Genomic DNA, 15,730 nt, shown 5'->3' with positions numbered 1-15,730 from the left:
AATGAACGACAAACTATTATCGCTCACCGTTAAGTCGGTGGCTGCGTTTAGACTGAACGATTACCATTCACTTTTGCTCGCTTTTTTTTACCCTTAATAAAAAAAAATTGAGATTATAACGAAGTGAGAGAAGCCTTTGCCTGTTCTATAATATTTGGAATACATGCTGATAAAACTCAGTGACACTCATGCATCTGCACATACATTGCTGTTACTGCAATCCCTGTGAGGACACAAGATGGCGCTGTGTTTCAGCTTCGCAGTCGCCTAGCTTTGTCCTCTCCGAGCTGCCGTCCTGACGTCAGAGCTGTGCTGACGGACCCGGAAGTTCAACATGGTCGCCTCCAAGAATGCCCCCACGTGTGCGCGGTACTGAGGCTTATTGAGGCGCCGAAGACGGTCCGGTAGGGAATACAGAGAGTGCCCGGTGCCGCTTCTGAGAAGGTCTCCACAGAGCCGGCATCATGTCCGGGAGAAACAATAATAAGCTGCCGACCAACCTTCCGCAGCTGCAGAACTTGATCAAGAGGGACCCGGCCTCCTACACCGAGGAGGTAAGAGGTTGGCACGGTGGCAGAGTCTGTGCCAGTCTGTCTGCCCCGTTATGGAGGATTTACATTCTCCCTATAGGTTTCCATTGGGTTTATAGAGCTTCATAATGGTTTCACCTCTGCGGCAGCGACTGAATCCACGCGGCCGAATAGCGCCCGGCGAACCGGTTGGGTATAGCGGAGTCCAGTTCGCTTCCGCCCGGCTGCTCAGCTTTTGGACGGAAGCGCTGCAGTATCTTCAGCCAGATCTGCGACGCACCCGAGGATCTGGCGCAAATGTGCAGCCAACAGCTGGGGCTCAGGGTGTGGGCGCCAGGAATGGCAGAGCGACATCAAGCCACTCTGCTTGGGGTCCTTTAAGGCAAGTCTGTGAGCGGGGTCCTTTAAGGCAAGTCTGTGAGTGGGGTCCTTTAAGGCAAGTCTGTGAGCGGGGTCCTTTAAGGCAAGTCTGTGAGTGGGGTCCTTTAAGGCAAGTCTGTGAGCGGGGTCCTTTAAGGCAAGTCTGTGAGCGGGGTCCCTTAAGGCAAGTCTGTGAGCGGGGTCCCTTAAGGCAAGTCTGTGAGCGGGGTCCCTTAAGGCAAGTCTGTGAGCGGGGTCCCTTAAGGCAAGTCTGTGAGCGGGGTCCCTTAAGGCAAGTCTGTGAGCGGGGTCCCTTAAGGCAAGTCTGTGAGCGGGGTCCCTTAAGGCAAGTCTGTGAGCGGGGTCCCTTAAGGCAAGTCTGTGAGCGGGGTCCCTTAAGGCAAGTCTGTGAGCGGGGTCCCTTAAGGCAAGTCTGTGAGCGGGGTCCCTTAAGGCAAGTCTGTGAGCGGGGTCCCTTAAGGCAAGTCTGTGAGCGGGGTCCCTTAAGGCAAGTCTGTGAGCGGGGTCCCTTAAGGCAAGTCTGTGAGCGGGGTCCCTTAAGGCAAGTCTGTGAGCGGGGTCCCTTAAGGCAAGTCTGTGAGCGGGGTCCCTTAAGGCAAGTCTGTGAGCGGGGTCCCTTAAGGCAAGTCTGTGAGCGGGGTCCCTTAAGGCAAGTCTGTGAGCGGGGTCCCTTAAGGCAAGTCTGTGAGCGGGGTCCCTTAAGGCAAGTCTGTGAGCGGGGTCCCTTAAGGCAAGTCTGTGAGCGGGGTCCCTTAAGGCAAGTCTGTGAGCGGGGGTCCCTTAAGGCAAGTCTGTGAGCGGGGTCCCTTAAGGCAAGTCTGTGAGCGGGGTCCCTTAAGGCAAGTCTGTGAGCGGGGTCCCTTAAGGCAAGTCTGTGAGCGGGGTCCCTTAAGGCAAGTCTGTGAGCGGGGTCCCTTAAGGCAAGTCTGTGAGCGGGGTCCCTTAAGGCAAGTCTGTGAGCGGGGTCCCTTAAGGCAAGTCTGTGAGCGGGGTCCCTTAAGGCAAGTCTGTGAGCGGGGTCCCTTAAGGCAAGTCTGTGAGCGGGGTCCCTTAAGGCAAGTCTGTGAGCGGGGTCCCTTAAGGCAAGTCTGTGAGCGGGGTCCCTTAAGGCAAGTCTGTGAGCGGGGTCCCTTAAGGCAAGTCTGTGAGCGGGGTCCCTTAAGGCAAGTCTGTGAGCGGGGTCCCTTAAGGCAAGTCTGTGAGCGGGGTCCCTTAAGGCAAGTCTGTGAGCGGGGTCCCCTTAAGGCAAGTCTGTGAGCGGGGTCCCTTAAGGCAAGTCTGTGAGCGGGGTCCCTTAAGGCAAGTCTGTGAGCGGGGTCCCTTAAGGCAAGTCTGTGAGCGGGGTCCCTTAAGGCAAGTCTGTGAGCGGGGTCCCTTAAGGCAAGTCTGTGAGCGGGGTCCCTTAAGGCAAGTCTGTGAGCGGGGTCCCTTAAGGCAAGTCTGTGAGCGGGGTCCCTTAAGGCAAGTCTGTGAGCGGGGTCCCTTAAGGCAAGTCTGTGAGCGGGGTCCCTTAAGGCAAGTCTGTGAGCGGGGTCCCTTAAGGCAAGTCTGTGAGCGGGGTCCCTTAAGGCAAGTCTGTGAGCGGGGTCCCTTAAGGCAAGTCTGTGAGCGGGGTCCCTTAAGGCAAGTCTGTGAGCGGGGTCCCTTAAGGCAAGTCTGTGAGCGGGGTCCCTTAAGGCAAGTCTGTGAGCGGGGTCCCTTAAGGCAAGTCTGTGAGCGGGGTCCCTTAAGGCAAGTCTGTGAGCGGGGTCCCTTAAGGCAAGTCTGTGAGCGGGGTCCCTTAAGGCAAGTCTGTGAGCGGGGTCCCTTAAGGCAAGTCTGTGAGCGGGGTCCCTTAAGGCAAGTCTGTGAGCGGGGTCCCTTAAGGCAAGTCTGTGAGCGGGGTCCCTTAAGGCAAGTCTGTGAGCGGGGTCCCTTAAGGCAAGTCTGTGAGCGGGGTCCCTTAAGGCAAGTCTGTGAGCGGGGTCCCTTAAGGCAAGTCTGTGAGCGGGGTCCCTTAAGGCAAGTCTGTGAGCGGGGTCCCTTAAGGCAAGTCTGTGAGCGGGGTCCCTTAAGGCAAGTCTGTGAGCGGGGTCCCTTAAGGCAAGTCTGTGAGCGGGGTCCCTTAAGGCAAGTCTGTGAGCGGGGTCCCTTAAGGCAAGTCTGTGAGCGGGGTCCCTTAAGGCAAGTCTGTGAGCGGGGTCCCTTAAGGCAAGTCTGCGAGCGGGGTCCCTTAAGGCAAGTCTGAGAGCGGGGTCCCTTAAGGCAAGTCTGCGAGCGGGGTCCCTTAAGGCAAGTCTGCTGAGCGGGGTCCCTTAAGGCAAGTCTGTGCGAGCGGGGTCCCTTAAGGCAAGTCTGCGAGCGGGGTCCCTTAAGGCAAGTCTGCGAGCGGGGTCCCTTAAGGCAAGTCTGCGAGCGGGGTCCCTTAAGGCAAGTCTGCGAGCGGGGTCCCTTAAGGCAAGTCTGCGAGCGGGGGTCCCTTAAGGCAAGTCTGCGAGCGGGGTCCCTTAAGGCAAGTCTGCGAGCGGGGTCCCTTAAGGCAAGTCTGCGAGCGGGGGTCCCTTAAGGCAAGTCTGCGAGCGGGGTCCCTTAAGGCAAGTCTGCGAGCGGGGGTCCCTTAAGGCAAGTCTGCGAGCGGGGTCCCTTAAGGCAAGTCTGCGAGCGGGGTCCCTTAAGGCAAGTCTGCGAGCGGGGTCCCTTAAGGCAAGTCTGCGAGCGGGGTCCCTTAAGGCAAGTCTGCGAGCGGGGTCCCTTAAGGCAAGTCTGCGAGCGGGGGTCCCTTAAGGCAAGTCTGCGAGCGGGGGTCCCTTAAGGCAAGTCTGCGAGCGGGGTCCCCTTAAGGCAAGTCTGCGAGCGGGGTCCCTTAAGGCAAGTCTGCGAGCGGGGTCCCTTAAGGCAAGTCTGCGAGCGGGGTCCCTTAAGGCAAGTCTGCGAGCGGGGTCCCTTAAGGCAAGTCTGCGAGCGGGGTCCCCTTAAGGCAAGTCTGCGAGCGGGGTCCCTTAAGGCAAGTCTGCGAGCGGGGTCCCTTAAGGCAAGTCTGCGAGCGGGGTCCCTTAAGGCAAGTCTGCGAGCGGGGTCCCTTAAGGCAAGTCTGCGAGCGGGGTCCCTTAAGGCAAGTCTGCGAGCGGGGTCCCTTAAGGCAAGTCTGCGAGCGGGGTCCCTTAAGGCAAGTCTGCGAGCGGGGTCCCTTAAGGCAAGTCTGCGAGCGGGGTCCCTTAAGGCAAGTCTGCGAGCGGGGGTCCCTTAAGGCAAGTCTGCGAGCGGGGTCCCTTAAGGCAAGTCTGCGAGCGGGGTCCCTTAAGGCAAGTCTGCGAGCGGGGTCCCTTAAGGCAAGTCTGCGAGCGGGGTCCCTTAAGGCAAGTCTGCGAGCGGGGTCCCTTAAGGCAAGTCTGCGAGCGGGGTCCCTTAAGGCAAGTCTGCGAGCGGGGTCCCTTAAGGCAAGTCTGCGAGCGGGTCCCTTAAGGCAAGTCTGCGAGCGGGGTCCCTTAAGGCAAGTCTGCGAGCGGGGTCCCTTAAGGCAAGTCTGCGAGCGGGGGTCCCTTAAGGCAAGTCTGCGAGCGGGGGTCCCTTAAGGCAAGTCTGCGAGCGGGGTCCCTTAAGGCAAGTCTGCGAGCGGGGTCCCTTAAGGCAAGTCTGCGAGCGGGGTCCCTTAAGGCAAGTCTGCGAGCGGGGTCCCTTAAGGCAAGTCTGCGAGCGGGGTCCCTTAAGGCAAGTCTGCGAGCGGGGTCCCTTAAGGCAAGTCTGCGAGCGGGGTCCCTTAAGGCAAGTCTGCGAGCGGGGTCCCTTAAGGCAAGTCTGCGAGCGGGGTCCCTTAAGGCAAGTCTGCGAGCGGGGTCCCTTAAGGCAAGTCTGCGAGCGGGGTCCCTTAAGGCAAGTCTGCGAGCGGGGTCCCTTAAGGCAAGTCTGCGAGCGGGGTCCCTTAAGGCAAGTCTGCGAGCGGGGTCCCTTAAGGCAAGTCTGCGAGCGGGGGTCCCTTAAGGCAAGTCTGCGAGCGGGGTCCCTTAAGGCAAGTCTGCGAGCGGGGTCCCTTAAGGCAAGTCTGCGAGCGGGGTCCCTTAAGGCAAGTCTGCGAGCGGGGTCCCTTAAGGCAAGTCTGCGAGCGGGGTCCCTTAAGGCAAGTCTGCGAGCGGGGTCCCTTAAGGCAAGTCTGCGAGCGGGGTCCCTTAAGGCAAGTCTGCGAGCGGGGTCCCTTAAGGCAAGTCTGCGAGCGGGGTCCCTTAAGGCAAGTCTGCGAGCGGGGTCCCTTAAGGCAAGTCTGCGAGCGGGGTCCCTTAAGGCAAGTCTGCGAGCGGGGTCCCTTAAGGCAAGTCTGCGAGCGGGGTCCCTTAAGGCAAGTCTGCGAGCGGGGGTCCCTTAAGGCAAGTCTGCGAGCGGGGTCCCTTAGGCAAGTCTGCGAGCGGGGTCCCTTAAGGCAAGTCTGCGAGCGGGGTCCCTTAAGGCAAGTCTGCGAGCGGGGTCCCTTAAGGCAAGTCTGCGAGCGGGGGTCCCTTAAGGCAAGTCTGCGAGCGGGGTCCCTTAAGGCAAGTCTGCGAGCGGGGTCCCTTAAGGCAAGTCTGCGAGCGGGGTCCCTTAAGGCAAGTCTGCGAGCGGGGTCCCTTAAGGCAAGTCTGCGAGCGGGGTCCCTTAAGGCAAGTCTGCGAGCGGGTCCCTTAAGGCAAGTCTGCGAGCGGGGTCCCTTAAGGCAAGTCTGCGAGCGGGGGTCCCTTAAGGCAAGTCTGCGAGCGGGGTCCCTTAAGGCAAGTCTGCGAGCGGGGTCCCTTAAGGCAAGTCTGCGAGCGGGGTCCCTTAAGGCAAGTCTGCGAGCGGGGTCCCTTAAGGCAAGTCTGCGAGCGGGGTCCCTTAAGGCAAGTCTGCGAGCGGGGTCCCTTAAGGCAAGTCTGCGAGCGGGGTCCCTTAAGGCAAGTCTGCGAGCGGGGTCCCTTAAGGCAAGTCTGCGAGCGGGGTCCCTTAAGGCAAGTCTGCGAGCGGGGTCCCTTAAGGCAAGTCTGCGAGCGGGGGTCCCTTAAGGCAAGTCTGCGAGCGGGGTCCCTTAAGGCAAGTCTGCGAGCGGGGGTCCCTTAAGGCAAGTCTGCGAGCGGGGTCCCTTAAGGCAAGTCTGCGAGCGGGGTCCCTTAAGGCAAGTCTGCGAGCGGGGTCCCTTAAGGCAAGTCTGCGAGCGGGGTCCCTTAAGGCAAGTCTGCGAGCGGGGTCCCTTAAGGCAAGTCTGCGAGCGGGGTCCCTTAAGGCAAGTCTGCGAGCGGGGTCCCTTAAGGCAAGTCTGCGAGCGGGGTCCCTTAAGGCAAGTCTGCGAGCGGGGTCCCTTAAGGCAAGTCTGCGAGCGGGGTCCCTTAAGGCAAGTCTGCGAGCGGGGTCCCTTAAGGCAAGTCTGCGAGCGGGGTCCCTTAAGGCAAGTCTGCGAGCGGGGTCCCTTAAGGCAAGTCTGCGAGCGGGGTCCCTTAAGGCAAGTCTGCGAGCGGGGGTCCCTTAAGGCAAGTCTGCGAGCGGGGGTCCCTTAAGGCAAGTCTGCGAGCGGGGGTCCCTTAAGGCAAGTCTGCGAGCGGGGTCCCTTAAGGCAAGTCTGCGAGCGGGGGTCCCTTAAGGCAAGTCTGCGAGCGGGGTCCCTTAAGGCAAGTCTGCGAGCGGGGGTCCCTTAAGGCAAGTCTGCGAGCGGGGGTCCCTTAAGGCAAGTCTGCGAGCGGGGTCCCTTAAGGCAAGTCTGCGAGCGGGGTCCCTTAAGGCAAGTCTGCGAGCGGGGTCCCTTAAGGCAAGTCTGCGAGCGGGGTCCCTTAAGGCAAGTCTGCGAGCGGGGTCCCTTAAGGCAAGTCTGCGAGCGGGGTCCCTTAAGGCAAGTCTGCGAGCGGGGTCCCTTAAGGCAAGTCTGCGAGCGGGGTCCCTTAAGGCAAGTCTGCGAGCGGGGGGTCCCCTTAAGGCAAGTCTGCGAGCGGGGTCCCTTAAGGCAAGTCTGCGAGCGGGGTCCCTTAAGGCAAGTCTGCGAGCGGGGTCCCCTTAAGGCAAGTCTGCGAGCGGGGTCCCTTAAGGCAAGTCTGCGAGCGGGGTCCCTTAAGGCAAGTCTGCGAGCGGGGTCCCTTAAGGCAAGTCTGTGAGCGGGGTCCCTTAAGGCAAGTCTGCGAGCGGGGTCCCTTAAGGCAAGTCTGTGAGCGGGGTCCCTTAAGGCAAGTCTGTGAGCGGGGTCCCTTAAGGCAAGTCTGTGAGCGGGGTCCCTTAAGGCAAGTCTGTGAGCGGGGTCCCTTAAGGCAAGTCTGTGAGCGGGGTCCCTTAAGGCAAGTCTGTGAGCGGGGTCCCTTAAGGCAAGTCTGTGAGCGGGGTCCCTTAAGGCAAGTCTGTGAGCGGGGTCCCTTAAGGCAAGTCTGTGAGCGGGGTCCCTTAAGGCAAGTCTGTGAGCGGGGTCCCTTAAGGCAAGTCTGTGAGCGGGGTCCCTTAAAGGCAAGTCTGTGAGCGGGGTCCCTTAAGGCAAGTCTGTGAGCGGGGTCCCTTAAGGCAAGTCTGTGAGCGGGGTCCCTTAAGGCAAGTCTGTGAGCGGGGTCCCCTTAAGGCAAGTCTGTGAGCGGGGTCCCTTAAGGCAAGTCTGTGAGCGGGGGTCCCTTAAGGCAAGTCTGTGAGCGGGGTCCCTTAAGGCAAGTCTGTGAGCGGGGTCCCTTAAGGCAAGTCTGTGAGCGGGGTCCCTTAAGGCAAGTCTGTGAGCGGGGTCCCCTTAAGGCAAGTCTGTGAGCGGGGTCACTTAAGGCAAGTCTGTGAGCGGGGTCCCTTAAGGCAAGTCTGTGAGCGGGGTCCCTTAAGGCAAGTCTGTGAGCGGGGTCCCTTAAGGCAAGTCTGTGAGCGGGGTCCCTTAAGGCAAGTCTGTGAGCGGGGTCCCTTAAGGCAAGTCTGTGAGCGGGGTCCCTTAAGGCAAGTCTGTGAGCGGGGTCCCTTAAGGCAAGTCTGTGAGCGGGGTCCCTTAAGGCAAGTCTGTGAGCGGGGTCCCTTAAGGCAAGTCTGTGAGCGGGGTCCCTTAAGGCAAGTCTGTGAGCGGGGTCCCTTAAGGCAAGTCTGTGAGCGGGGTCCCTTAAGGCAAGTCTGTGAGCGGGGTCCCTTAAGGCAAGTCTGTGAGCGGGGTCCCTTAAGGCAAGTCTGTGAGCGGGGTCCCTTAAGGCAAGTCTGTGAGCGGGGTCCCTTAAGGCAAGTCTGTGAGCGGGGTCCCTTAAGGCAAGTCTGTGAGCGGGGTCCCTTAAGGCAAGTCTGTGAGCGGGGTCCCTTAAGGCAAGTCTGTGAGCGGGGTCCCTTAAGGCAAGTCTGTGAGCGGGGTCCCTTAAGGCAAGTCTGTGAGCGGGGTCCCTTAAGGCAAGTCTGTGAGCGGGGTCCCTTAAGGCAAGTCTGTGAGCGGGGTCCCTTAAGGCAAGTCTGTGAGCGGGGTCCCTTAAGGCAAGTCTGTGAGCGGGGTCCCTTAAGGCAAGTCTGTGAGCGGGGTCCCTTAAGGCAAGTCTGTGAGCGGGGTCCCTTAAGGCAAGTCTGTGAGCGGGGTCCCTTAAGGCAAGTCTGTGAGCGGGGTCCCTTAAGGCAAGTCTGTGAGCGGGGTCCCTTAAGGCAAGTCTGTGAGCGGGGTCCCTTAAGGCAAGTCTGTGAGCGGGGTCCCTTAAGGCAAGTCTGTGAGCGGGGTCCCTTAAGGCAAGTCTGTGAGCGGGGTCCCTTAAGGCAAGTCTGTGAGCGGGGTCCCTTAAGGCAAGTCTGTGAGCGGGGTCCCTTAAGGCAAGTCTGTGAGCGGGGTCCCTTAAGGCAAGTCTGTGAGCGGGGTCCCTTAAGGCAAGTCTGTGAGCGGGGTCCCTTAAGGCAAGTCTGTGAGCGGGGTCCCTTAAGGCAAGTCTGTGAGCGGGGTCCCTTAAGGCAAGTCTGTGAGCGGGGTCCCTTAAGGCAAGTCTGTGAGCGGGGTCCCTTAAGGCAAGTCTGTGAGCGGGGTCCCTTAAGGCAAGTCTGTGAGCGGGGTCCCTTAAGGCAAGTCTGTGAGCGGGGTCCCTTAAGGCAAGTCTGTGAGCGGGGTCCCTTAAGGCAAGTCTGTGAGCGGGGTCCCTTAAGGCAAGTCTGTGAGCGGGGTCCCTTAAGGCAAGTCTGTGAGCGGGGTCCCTTAAGGCAAGTCTGTGAGCGGGGTCCCTTAAGGCAAGTCTGTGAGCGGGGTCCCTTAAGGCAAGTCTGTGAGCGGGGTCCCTTAAGGCAAGTCTGTGAGCGGGGTCCCTTAAGGCAAGTCTGTGAGCGGGGTCCCTTAAGGCAAGTCTGTGAGCGGGGGTCCCTTAAGGCAAGTCTGTGAGCGGGGTCCCTTAAGGCAAGTCTGTGAGCGGGGTCCCTTAAGGCAAGTCTGTGAGCGGGGTCCCTTAAGGCAAGTCTGTGAGCGGGGTCCCTTAAGGCAAGTCTGTGAGCGGGGTCCCTTAAGGCAAGTCTGTGAGCGGGGTCCCTTAAGGCAAGTCTGTGAGCGGGGTCCCTTAAGGCAAGTCTGTGAGCGGGGTCCCTTAAGGCAAGTCTGTGAGCGGGGTCCCTTAAGGCAAGTCTGTGAGCGGGGTCCCTTAAGGCAAGTCTGTGAGCGGGGGTCCCTTAAGGCAAGTCTGTGAGCGGGGTCCCTTAAGGCAAGTCTGTGAGCGGGTCCCTTAAGGCAAGTCTGTGAGCGGGGTCCCTTAAGGCAAGTCTGTGAGCGGGGTCCCTTAAGGCAAGTCTGTGAGCGGGGTCCCTTAAGGCAAGTCTGTGAGCGGGGTCCCTTAAGGCAAGTCTGTGAGCGGGGTCCCTTAAGGCAAGTCTGTGAGCGGGGTCCCTTAAGGCAAGTCTGTGAGCGGGGTCCCTTAAGGCAAGTCTGTGAGCGGGGTCCCTTAAGGCAAGTCTGTGAGCGGGGTCCCTTAAGGCAAGTCTGTGAGCGGGGTCCCTTAAGGCAAGTCTGTGAGCGGGGTCCCTTAAGGCAAGTCTGTGAGCGGGGTCCCTTAAGGCAAGTCTGTGAGCGGGGTCCCTTAAGGCAAGTCTGTGAGCGGGGTCCCTAAGGCAAGTCTGTGAGCGGGGGGGTCCCTTAAGGCAAGTCTGTGAGCGGGGTCCCTTAAGGCAAGTCTTGAGCTGTCCCTTTAAAGGGGGGGGTCAAGCTCGTGAGGGGGGTCCCACCTAAGAGCGCGTCTGTGAGCGGGGTCCCTTTAAGGCAAGTCTATAGTGATCGGGGTGGTCCCACATGCTCTATTTTGCTGCATATGGTCTCCATTGAAGTCAACGGGGCTGTCCCACCCGCAGCCCATCCGCAATTGACATTGCAGATAGGTAACAGGTACCCACGTTATCACCTAGCGATGGCGCAGGAAATACAAGTATTAAAAAAAAATCTATTCTGTGCACGACCGACGGCAAGTGTCCGCGGCCATCCACAGGACAGGACAGGAAGTACACGGGGGGGGGGGGGGGGGATTGCACCATGTTTAATCTTTGGATGTTCCCTCATTGTTTTCAGTGGGACCTTAAAAGACATTGCATGCGGATCACACGTGCCATGTGACCATTCCTATTGAAATCCATGGGAAACACTTGGGATCCCTTGATTCATAGGCCCGGCTCAGACAGCCGTCACTTGCGGCGTGATGCCCAATGAGAGCTACGCAATGACATTGCATACCTGCTGTGCCGCCCATCACCATATACTATCTTGGCGTGTATGTGCGTGTAAGACGCACCAAGATAGAGCCTGGTGAGATTTTTCTTGCGTGTATTTTTTGCGCAATACGTGTAAGTAGCAACATGGATGCATATGTGAGACTGATACCGCATGTTCCACGCAAGGAATACGTTCTACCAGCATGGCCGTGTGAGCCCGGTCCTTACTGCGACACTCCCTTGCCTAATGGGCCATTCTCAAAACATTCAGTTCCCAAACATAATCTGTATCTGTTAGTATATATATGTGAACGCTGAAGGATGTGGTCTTATATCGGGGTAACGGTGTTCTTGTTTTATGAAGTTCTTACAGCAGTACAAACACTATCAGTCCATCATCGAGGTTTTCAAATTGCAACCAGACCGACCCAACAAGGATTTGGCCACGCTGGTCATGTTCATGGCACAGGTAAGAGCCTTTATGAAGTATGTTGAACCTGCATGCTACTACACTGAGTGTGAGTTGCCGCTGGAGGAGTGTGAGTTGCCGCTGGAGGAGTGTGAGTTGCCGCTGGAGGAGTGTGAGTTGCCGCTGGAGGAGTGTGAGTTGCCGCTGGAGGAGTGTGAGTTGCCGCTGGAGGAGTGTGAGGAGTGTGTAAGGGGCTTCTCCATCTCCGGGACCTGCCCTGATCACTAAAGTGGGGGTTCCGAGTTTTTCATTCTTCATTTTATTATATTCGAAACTTCTCTTCTTCGCGGATGGACCTTCTTTCTTCGGCCTGGCGGATGTGCTCTGCACGTCGGCTGCGTGCCGCGTGCATGCGCCGGGCAGAAGAAAGAAGATCCTGCCGCGAAGGAAGGAAGATCTGCATCGCCCAGAGCAGGTGAGTTTAATTCAGGCGCAGGTCTCCTGCGGATCCGGACGGCTTCCATAGGCTTCAATAGAAGACCCGCACCTAAATGGAGCATGCCCATTTTTTTTCATGCTCCAGGATTTTTGTAATTCACTTTTATTGACCATCCACGGGTATTTATATACCCGCGGGTGGTCAGTGCATCCCTATGGGGTGCGGGTCCGCTGCGGATTTAAAATCTTCTTTTCCCCGTGGACATGAGGCCTTATACTGCAGTACAGAGACTAAAATGTGGCCGTGTAACCCCTTAACACGTTTTAGGTTCTACTGATCCAAACTGAGAACACATCACTGTTCTATGGTGATCTGAATTTGGTTCAGTGGAACAACTGGGCTGTGATTGATGTGACTAATAGGAATGCTAACATGTAGCCATGATACGTTCTCGAATCGATCCTAACTTAATGGCATTTTGTGCTTCCAGACCGCACACTGCTATCCAGAGCATCTGCAGGATTTCCCACAGCAACTGAAATCAATCCTATCTCTCCAGCACGTAATCATGGATCCGGATCTCAGAATGGTAATCTGTTCTCTACATGTTCCTAGCGAACAATTGCCCACTTTTTCAGGCAACTTTATTAAGATTACACTTAGTCTTGAAGCTCTATCGGGTGTCATAGAATTTTTAAAAAAATCTAGTTTTGTTGCAAAAAAAAAAAAAGTATCTTAGAAGATTAACTTCACATTTGGACTTTATAAAGGGTAGTAGAAAGAGGCAGGCTGAGGATAAAGATCCCACATGGCTCCATAAATCACTTGATTTGACATAATGTCTTCAATGGTATTCTAAGCACTGATACATATGTTACTAAAAAAAGAAAGAGGCAATTACTTTGTGATACATAGTACCTATAGGCTATCATCGGACACTGGCCGTAATAACACATGCAGAAGTGAACAGAAAATCAGAGGGTTGGACTAAGCAGGAGTTTGTACAGGAATATGATGATCCTGGGATGTATTATAATGCAGGCTCTGCCAAAGGAATATGATGGTGCACACTGGCGTAACTATAGCGGATGCGGTTGCACCCGGGCCCAGGAGCCTTAGGGGGCCCCTAAGGCCTCTCTTCTCCATATAGGGAGCCCAGTACTATGAATAAAGCATTATAGTTGGGGGCCCTGTTACAGGTTTTGCATTGGAGCCCAGAGCTTCAAGTTGCGCCTCTGCGTTAAGGGGTTAAGAGAAGTTGGGGGGGTCCTGAAGATAAACTTTTCCCATGGGCTAATGAGCCTTTAGGTACACCCCTGCTGGTGCATATAGTGCAATACAAGCAGATTGCCATAGGTCTGCAGATGACCCTAGGACTACTGGGAATAACCAAGTCTAGGTAATACAGAGCAGTGGTATGTGTTCCCCTTACAGAACCCTGCATTTTACGGTGAACCTCTATTGTAGGCGAGCCATCATATTCAGTAGATCTGTCCGGTACGGAGGAAAATGAACACTTGATTTACCCTGTAAATATTTAATAATGTCCGTTATCTGTATGGGCTTGTTATCACAGTGCAGCCCTGATGGTGGACAGTCATGGAGAATGCCTGGTCACTGAGAAGGGATAGAGCCTCATTTTGGAGCATTTAGTCTTCATATGGAAAACTTCAGATATGCGTTTCGCTATGTGATGTTTTCCATGATGGATGGTGTTGGAGTTATAACCTAAACTCTAGCTGGGGTGCTTTTGTGTTTCTTTGTATGCACTGACTACATAGCTTTTTGTCTTGCAGACTTTATGCAAAGCTCTAATCATGCTACGAAACAAGGACTTAATAAGTCCTTCGGTGGTTCTTGAACTTTTCTTTGAACTTTTGAGATGTCAAGATAAACTTCTAAGAAAGGTAATGAAACTTGTAATGATGATCTGAAGTCTTGGGAACAAATGAATGAGTTTGTTTAAACTGGCATAATGAAGGCATCAGGAAGATCCCCCATGAAGAGCTGAAAGCCGCTGCAGAGAACTGGTGGTAATGAGTGGTGGTCACCACATTTGTGCAGGAGTGCAGTCAGGCCGCTAAGTACAGCCTAAGCATCAGGACATCCCATCATTTTACCGGACCTGGAACACTATAAACGGCCAATGGCAATCTAAAGTACGTTCAGTCTAGTAGACCTGCGGATTGTCCGTATGCTGTAGCCATAAGAGATACAATAAAGCAGCCGTATTGTAGGCATGTGAAACTAACGTCACGTTCTAGTCTGTAGAAGTGCTTGCAGCATGTATTAACCCCTTGAGTGGCACGCCCGGAAATTTTCCGGGACGAGCTCCACTGCTCATAGCAACATAGCCCGGAAGATTTCCGGGCTATGTATCACTATGGGAGCTGCAGAGCACAATGCCACAAGCTGTGACAGTGTGCTCTGCCTGCACAGACCCACACAGAGCAGTGCAAGGGCTTTGAAAAACCAGCAGAAGATATTGCCGACATGTCGGCAATGTCCTGCTTTGTTTACAGGTTGCCATAGAGACCATAGGCTTGTCAGAAGCAAGCCGATGGTCTCTGTGGCAGGGAGAGCTTGGTGCTTGGCTGTCAGAGGACAGCTAGGTACTAGCTCTTACAGCAGAGATCAGAGAAAACCTCCGATGTCTGCTGTGTTAACCCTTTACATGCTGCAGTCTATGTGACTGCAGCATGTAAAGGGCTGTCACTGCAGCATGTAAAGGGCTGTCACCATCGGACCCCCGGAATGTGATCAGGGGTCCTGATGGGTCCCTGTAGAAGTCCACTAAAGGGGCAAAAAAAAAAAAAATTTAAAAAAAAAGGAAAAAAATTATAAAAACACTTGTCTCCCTTTACTTTGTAAAAAATCAAAAATACAATCACACATGTGGTATCCGTGCGTCGTAATGACCCAGAGAAGGAAGTTAATACATTATTTAACCCCTTAATGACATGGCCCCTTTTTTTCTTTTTTCCCCATTTCTTTTTTTCCTCCCCCGTTTAAAAAAATCACAACTTGTCCCGCAAAAAACAAGCCCTTATATGGCCATGTCACTGGAAAAATGAAAAAGTTATGGCTCTTGAGACGCAACTGCAAAATTAGTTGAAATTCAATGATTAGACCATTTTAAAAAACCTGCCCTGGTGGGCACGACAGGGTGGTAGGAAACCCGCCACTCAAGGGGTTAAAGGGATTATTATGTTTTAATAACCCCTTTAATGACACCCCACCAACAAACTTCTTCCTTGAGGATTTTCACAGGAGAATTGTCAACCTTTTAACCATTTTGTGTTGTTAAGTAAAACAAAAATAATGAAACCGAATACAATTTCTGGAAACTGCTGTTAACCTTTTGTAACCCTTTCCCCCCCTTTGTAGACCCTATACACACACATTGTGACGGACATCAAAAATATAAATTCGAAACATAAAAACAACAAAGTGAACACAGTAAGTATCTTCTATGTAACTGATTTGGGTAAGAATAACATGAATGGTGTAAGATGGGTAATTTCTTGTGTTTTGTAGACCCTGCAGAACTTCATGTATTCAATGCTTAGAGACAGCAGTTCAATAGCAGCGAAGATGTCACTGGATGTCATGATAGAACTATACCGAAGAAATATCTGGTAAGCAAAAACAATGTGTGAACTCGCCTGTCATCAGAGAATTGGAGGTACCCTGCCTTTTGTATTTGGTACAGTGAAAAGCCTTTTAAGCCCTATGACTGTAGATGGCGCTGCAGTTTTTCCCATGTTTCTTTTTTTTTTTTTTCTCCCTCAGTAGTTTGTGGTTTTTTTTTTTTTTGGTTTTTTTTTTTATTTCTTACCCGGTCATGTTGTCTGACCATGTATGTAAAATGTGTGTTCATTATTAGAGATGAGCGAATGTACTCGTCCGAGCTTGATGCTCGGGCGAATATTAGGGTGTTCGGGATGCTCGTTACTCGTAACGAGTACCACGCGATGTTCCGGTTACTTTCAGTTTCCTCTCTGAGACGTTAGCGCGCTTTTCTGGCCAATTGAAAGACAGGGAAGGCATTACAACTTCCCCCTGTGACGTTCAAGCCCTATACCACCCCCCTGCTGTGAGTGGCTGGGGAGATCTGATGTCACCCGAGTATAAAAATCGGCCCCTCCCGCGGCTCGCCTCAGATGCCTTGTGAGTTAGCTGAGGGACAGTGCTGCTGGTGCCGGAGCTGCTGTAGGGAGAGCGTTAGGACTCAGTGTAGGCTTCAAGAACCCCAACGGCCCTTCTCAGGGCCACATCTACTAGTGTGCAGTACTGTGTTAGCACTGTAATTTTTTTTTTTTTTTTCAAAATTGGATCTGCAGAGCATTGCGCCCTGCAATAGGGACAGAAGTGGTGGTTAGGCAGGGAGAGTGTTAGCAGTGAGTGTAG

General features: G+C 54.8%; 1 protein-coding gene across 1 annotated transcript in view; it reads left to right on the top strand.

The window, feature by feature from the left end:
- Positions 1-305: 305 nt before the first annotated feature.
- SDAD1 (SDA1 domain containing 1) overlaps positions 306-15,730 on the top strand; it is a 43,989-nt gene continuing 28,564 nt past the window's right edge. The window contains exons 1-6 of the mRNA XM_066574403.1: positions 306-554; positions 10,837-10,941; positions 11,811-11,909; positions 13,117-13,227; positions 14,708-14,779; positions 14,858-14,958. Coding sequence (XP_066430500.1) covers positions 465-554; positions 10,837-10,941; positions 11,811-11,909; positions 13,117-13,227; positions 14,708-14,779; positions 14,858-14,958 — 578 coding nt within the window. The 5' untranslated portion in view covers positions 306-464. The remainder of the gene's footprint in view (positions 555-10,836; positions 10,942-11,810; positions 11,910-13,116; positions 13,228-14,707; positions 14,780-14,857; positions 14,959-15,730) is intronic.

The sequence above is a fragment of the Eleutherodactylus coqui genome, chromosome 7, assembly GCF_035609145.1.
Source record: "Eleutherodactylus coqui strain aEleCoq1 chromosome 7, aEleCoq1.hap1, whole genome shotgun sequence".
NCBI classification, from domain to species: domain Eukaryota; kingdom Metazoa; phylum Chordata; class Amphibia; order Anura; family Eleutherodactylidae; genus Eleutherodactylus; species Eleutherodactylus coqui.
This window is presented reverse-complemented; position numbering and strand designations above follow the sequence as displayed.